Here is a 6184-nt window from a genome sequence, read left to right as displayed (position 1 = left end):
TCAAAAGTTCAGGGATCACATTGAATAATTTAAAAGTTCAAAGACCACATTATAGATTAGTCAAAGTTCAGGAAACCGCTTTAATCAAATTAAAAATTAAGGGAACATATTCAAAGATTATTTGTATCATTTTCTTTTAGGAATCACTTACCGGCTAATTTAGGACTTAACAATTAAATAAGATTACTATGCCCTTAGGATGCTAATCTATCCCAAGTATTTAAATCCCCGTACCGAAAATCTATAGGGTTTCACTTGACTAATTCGTTTACACATGCACATTAAGGTTACGTTTGGTCGTCCGGATAATAATCAAGATAGGATAGGATAAAGTAGGATATATAATCATTTGGATAATAAAGACGGACATATCTAATCATATCAAGTGTTTGGTGCACTTCAGGATAAGATTAAAAAATATATATGATATTCATTTAAATTATAAAATTAAAAAATAGAAAATTCAATTAATTAAAGGCCATGGAAGAACCCTAGATCTAGGAATTGTGGCCACCTCCGCAATGGCCACCATTGAAAACGGCAAGTGATATCTTCTCTTTTTGTTAAGTTCTTTCTTTCCTTAAAAAAAAAATCTTATCCAATCCGAGCTTATCCCACCCCCTCCCCCGGATTTTTTATCCAGCGTTTTATCCGGATATATCCAGGTTTGTCCGATCCGGTGGACATTCCCAAACATCGGATAGGATAACAAATTATCCTATCCAGATTCAAATCCGGACTACCAAACGCAGCCTAATAGTAAATGGTCTCCCCATCATTATCTAAAGGCTTAGGAGTACAATCAAATTTAGGTTTCCTAAATTGATTAACACTACTCTAATAAGTGTTTGATAATTTGTAATAGTTGATTAACCGAACCTTGTGTACTTAGGTAGTAAATGACTTCCCCATCACTACCTAAGACTTAAGGTGTTTAGTTGGTTTAGGTTTTCTACATTAATTGGTAGCAACTCTAGTATGGTTTTAAGTTGTTGATCATTTGTATACTTGGTTACCCGAACTTAGAATTTGGAAAATTAATAAAAGTCAAGGAGCAACTCAGTTTGCAAGATTCAATGTGAGACACCCATAGATCAGGAAATAGACAAGGGTTCAACTATAAGATCGTTAATTTTTCAATCGATCACTCATATTTTTTGGCAATTACGACTAACGTTTCTTAAAGGATATGGAGAGGTAATCAAAAGATTTGAAAGAACTGGTTCTATTTGAAAAACATTTTCTTCAAGGAAACTCAAATCTTGGATTTAGATCCGAAGGACATATTGAAAGGAGAAATTTGTCGTACCGGATCAAGAGAATATGACTTGCTTGATTCGTTATCTGAGAATTGAGAGGTCTACGTGGCAGTTCAACCACTGGGAAGTACATCCGATGGCGACGTGGGCCGACTGGCCTTGCTTGCTCGGCTTTGAAACCGGCGATGCACACGGCACGCATTAAACTAAGCAACGCATATGCTTTATTCGGTTGGCATCGCTCGTTCAAATTCGAAAGGACAGCCGATGACTAGGACTAGTGCTTTACTGCTTTCCTCTAGGCATTTTCAGCTCTTGGGATTGGCCCAACAACTAGTTTGATATCGTGCGAACGTGCTTCAAGCAAGCAAAGCAGGGATCAAATGTGACGCATTAAATTAACTATGTTTACGTCGGACGGGACTTCACTCATTACAAATTCCTCGTAATTGGTGTTGCAGCTTTTATTTGGTATTTTGTGAATTGTCAATAATTGCAATAGCGTTCACTTTTGGATCCCACATCAACCAGTATTGAAGCCCTAGTTTTGAAATTGGTATCCATACCACTCTAATATAAGAATATTTCGTTTGGTGATGGAATAAAGATAGATAAAATTTCTCATATCTATGATATAAAAAGCTATTTTCCGAACATTTGATAATCAGTACATCCTATTATCCTATATATACAAGAATATCAAAACTTTTATTCAATTGATTTTCAAGAGTGCAGGTAGCACATTTTTCCCGCCCATTTTTAATTAATTTGATTAAAATGCATCGAATACGGATTGCGAAAATGGAGTATGTAAAATGTCACTTCTAGTTCATATATGGGGCTATTCCATGGAAACATCGTCCTACTTTCACACTCATTTGCTTTTCCTTTCTATAGGTTGCCTACCATTTACTTCTAAGTGATTGAAAATGCAAGCATACCTGATAGAGTAAGCCTTACATTCAATAGCCGTTCCATCGTTAATGCCACGTATAATGCTGAAAAAATGCCTCTCATAATTATCAAATTAGAAAACTTGATCGGTATTGCGTTAGCAGAAATGGAGAAAAACGATAGTTTTGGTGATGCACGGTACATGGTTTGGATGATGTGAATTCATGAAAGATAATTTCTTGAAATTCATGCTCTTCAGATTGTCACGCCAATTGTTTTCGTGATCTCATAATGATTCCCGGACGGATTAAACTCCTAAAATAATATTAAAATCTTAGTCTAATTTTAAAACCCCCAGTTCCTTCGTTAGCTTCCTTATATAAAACGCCAGTAAGGTACAATCTTCACATCATTGCCGTTACACAAAGAAGAGAGAGACGCCGATAGACCGACCGAAGCACGCGACAATGGCTTCCGGCGCGAACCCCTCCTCGTACCCCATCAAAACGGTGGTCGTTTTGGTTCAGGAGAACCGCTCCTTCGACCACATGCTTGGGTGGATGAAGTCCCTGAACCCCGAGATCGACGGCGTCACGGGCAAAGAGTCCAACCCCTTGTCCACGACGGACCCAAGTGCCGGCAGCGTCTCCTTCAGCGACGGAGCCGCCTACGTGGACCCCGACCCGGGCCACTCAATCCAGGCCATCTACGAGCAGGTCTTCGGCGAGCCATGGAGCGAGGAATCTGCCTCCAAGAAGCTGCCCCCGAAGATGGACGGTTTCGCCCAGAACGCGGAGCGGACCGAGAAGGGGATGGCGCAGACGGTGATGAGCGGGTTCACGCCAGACTCGGTCCCGGTCTACAAGGAGCTGGTGAGTGAGTTCGCAGTGTGCGACCGGTGGTTCGCATCGGTGCCCGCGTCGACGCAGCCGAACCGGCTGTTCGTGCACTCAGCAACGTCGCATGGCGCGACGAGCAACGATACCAAGAAGCTCATCGAAGGGTTTCCACAGAAGACCATATTCGAGTCGATGGACGAGGCCGGATTCACGTTCGGGATCTACTACCAGTATCCTCCGGCCACTCTCTTCTATAGGTACGTCCTAAGAAGCCCTTTTCCAGATATATTTTTCGTGTATCGAGCAAGCCAATCGCAATTTAATTTTATAACTATGAGGCTTGATATATAATCACTATATAACATTCACAGAAATAATAAAAAATAAAACCCTGAAGGTATTTAAAATCTTTTTTCCCGAAATGTCATTAGTACTTCTCCCCTACCATGTGGCGTCTAGGGGCGGAATTGCTGCGTTTTATTCACGCAAGGATAAAATCAAGTGACATTTTCAGAATGATCAAATTTCCCTTTCATGTACGTCTGAAAAGAATATAAACATGAGAGCTTTCGGGCATAGGGTGATGCGCACGTACGCATTTAGAAGGAACCCATGAATCGATGACGGACCATTTCGCACCTTCTCCAACGTGCAAGTCGAAATGGGTCTATATGCCTTGATACATGTATGCATCGTCCTCACCGGATCGGACCAACTGCCTATATTTTCCTGAACCCAACCTAGTATGCTAGGAGAAGGGCTTCACGAGAATCAAAGCCGGGGGACCTGAATTAAGGGTGGTCCGAACCCCCGCGGTTATCATTATCCCATTTTACTGTTGGGGTTGACTCCGAGAACAGAAGCAGTTTAAGGACATGCTTAGGTCCAAGGGACGATATCTATATGCCTTTGATACAAATCTATTCTGAGCCACAAAAGAAGAGCTGACATTCTTTAGGCTATTGAGAAAATAATAACTTGATGTGAGTCACAAATTTTTAAAGAAGTGAACTCTATAATAAATTGTACTTATTTTTTATTTGATTTTTTGTGGCTCGAAATATATTATTATTCTTACAATTAATTAAAGACTGTTACTCCCAATCATTTCTTATCAAAAAAATAATTTGAGGTAAATTTATTAAAAGTGTACTGGTTTGGTTTTTTTCGTAGTGTTAATCCAAAAAACAAAGACATCAAGTAGGATAATGATAAGTTAGATGAGTTAGAATCCACATGCAAGGGGATCAATCAAACAGAGCGTGAAAACTGCAAAAATCTTCCGTATTAAACATCGATGAGGTAACATTATGCTATGTTTGATTAATCGTTTTAATTGCTCGTGTTGTCGATTCCATTTCCAAGGGTTTCTTCCTCCATGAGCACGCTAATCGTGTGAGAAATTTCTTCACCTAATTTCAGGAACCTCAGAAAGCTGAAATACCTGAAGAACTTCCATCAGTTTGACCTTCACTTCAAGACTCATTGCAGAGAAGGGAAGCTACCAAATTATGTGGTGGTGGAGCAGAGGTACCTCGACCTGTCGATATTACCTGGGAACGATGATCACCCTTCTCACGACGTCTCTCAAGGTCAGAAATTCGTAAATGAAGTGTACGAAGCATTGAGATCCAGCCCTCAGTGGAATGAGATGTTGTTCCTGATCACGTATGATGAACATGGTGGCTTTTACGATCATGTCCCGACCCCAGTGCATGGCGTCCCGAGCCCCGATGGCATCGTCGGTCCCGATCCATACAAGTTTCAGTTCGACCGTCTCGGGGTCAGAGTCCCGGCCATCTTCATTTCTCCGTGGATTGATCGCGGAACAGGTTTGCACGAGCTCTCGATCGTGGATTTTTGTCTTCATAGATAATGATCTGAAACAGCCAAATTAATTTAGACTCTACTTAAATCGATCCATACCACAGTTTCCGACATGAAAATTCACTGACAGGCTATGTTCTGTACATTTTCTTAGAAACAGCATGACTTAATTGATCAAAATTGAATGTCCAGAACTTAGTTGCGCTGTAACCCAGAAAGTGTAGGAGCTGCACTAAGTTCTTTATCCCCATTTTGACGATCGAACAAGATTGGGGAAAGCAATATACCTACAAAGATAACTACAGTACTCCTCTAATGATCAACTTTTTTTTGCTTCAATCTGCAAATTTGAGTTCTAACTCGCTATCTTTGCTTGGAAAATCGCATAGTTTTGCATAAGCCGAAGGGACCGCATCATACGTCACAGTACGAGCACTCCTCAATAGCAGCAACGGTGAAGAAGATCTTTAACTTGAGGCATTTCCTGACAAAACGCGATGAATGGGCGGGCACCTTTGAGGTGGTCTTGAACAGAAGTAGTCCAAGAACAGATTGTCCAGGTAATCTCCAAATCATACACGAACTTCTCTTCCCAATTTTTCTGAGTACTTTCACCTCAACTCGAGTGCTAAAAGCCTATACATTTGCAGTCACATTATCTGATGCTGCGAAATTGAGAGAAGCCGGAGCTAAAGAAGATGCGAAGCTCAATGATTTTCAAGAAATCCTGGTGCAAATGGCCGCGACATTGAACGGGGATCACAAGAAGGACATCTACCCGGACAAGCTAGTCGAGAACATGACCGTTGGCGAAGCTGCTAAGTACGTGAAGGATGCACACGAGGCATTTTGTGATCACTGCCATAAAGCCATAGACAGTGGTGCGGACGAAGATGAGATTGTTGTTCTAGCGACGAGATCGACCAGAGGAACGCCCAAAAACTTCGCTCAAAAGTTATTTTCCTGCATAATCTGCGATAACTGACGAATCCGTTATTTGGCAATGTTGTGCTTTTTTTACTTATTTGATTCATGTGTCTCATCTGGAGCATATTACGGGCAAATCCATTATTTGGTAATAGATTATTTCACAGATGATTTGTAATTTTCGTTAAGATTGTTCACATCTCAAATTTCGTCCTCAATCCTATACACTTTTTAAGTTCGACATACGGTTGACCAATGATGGGCCTATCACATGCAAGACAAAACAAACACGTTTGGAATCCATATTACAACCCGGATCCGACAGTCAATTTTTGACCCTATGGGCATCACCGCTTGTTTTTCGCAGTGTTGGGAAATTTGTGATTATTGGGTATTGATTGCGCATAATGAAACCATAGAGATCACAAGCGTTCCAAC

At 40.8% G+C, this 6184-nt stretch overlaps 1 protein-coding gene across 1 annotated transcript; it reads left to right on the top strand.

Annotated features, from left to right (window-relative positions):
- Nucleotides 1-2556: 2556 nt before the first annotated feature.
- On the top strand, nt 2557-5934 carry LOC104441257 (non-specific phospholipase C3). Its single transcript, XM_039311200.1, has 4 exons — nt 2557-3249; nt 4415-4824; nt 5209-5379; nt 5470-5934. Exons 1-4 carry the CDS (start codon nt 2621-2623, stop codon nt 5802-5804), a joined length of 1545 nt encoding a protein of 514 aa, XP_039167134.1. The 5' UTR covers nt 2557-2620; the 3' UTR covers nt 5805-5934.
- The last annotated feature ends 250 nt before the right edge of the window (nt 5935-6184 follow it).

This window comes from Eucalyptus grandis, chromosome 4 (genome assembly GCF_016545825.1).
Source record: "Eucalyptus grandis isolate ANBG69807.140 chromosome 4, ASM1654582v1, whole genome shotgun sequence".
In the NCBI taxonomy this organism is placed as follows: Eukaryota; Viridiplantae; Streptophyta; class Magnoliopsida; order Myrtales; family Myrtaceae; genus Eucalyptus; species Eucalyptus grandis.
The sequence above is the reverse complement of the archived record's forward strand: the minus strand, read 5'-3'. Positions and strand labels throughout refer to the sequence as shown.

Coding starts and splice junctions, on each gene's coding strand:
- LOC104441257 (XM_039311200.1), top strand. CDS start 2,621: ATGGCTTCCGGCGCGAACCCCTCCTCGTACCCCATCAAAACGGTGGTC. Junction 4,825..5,208: donor GTGGATTGATCGCGGAACAG/GTTTGCACGAGC, acceptor AAAATCGCATAG/TTTTGCATAAGCCGAAGGGA. Junction 5,380..5,469: donor TCCAAGAACAGATTGTCCAG/GTAATCTCCAAA, acceptor ATACATTTGCAG/TCACATTATCTGATGCTGCG.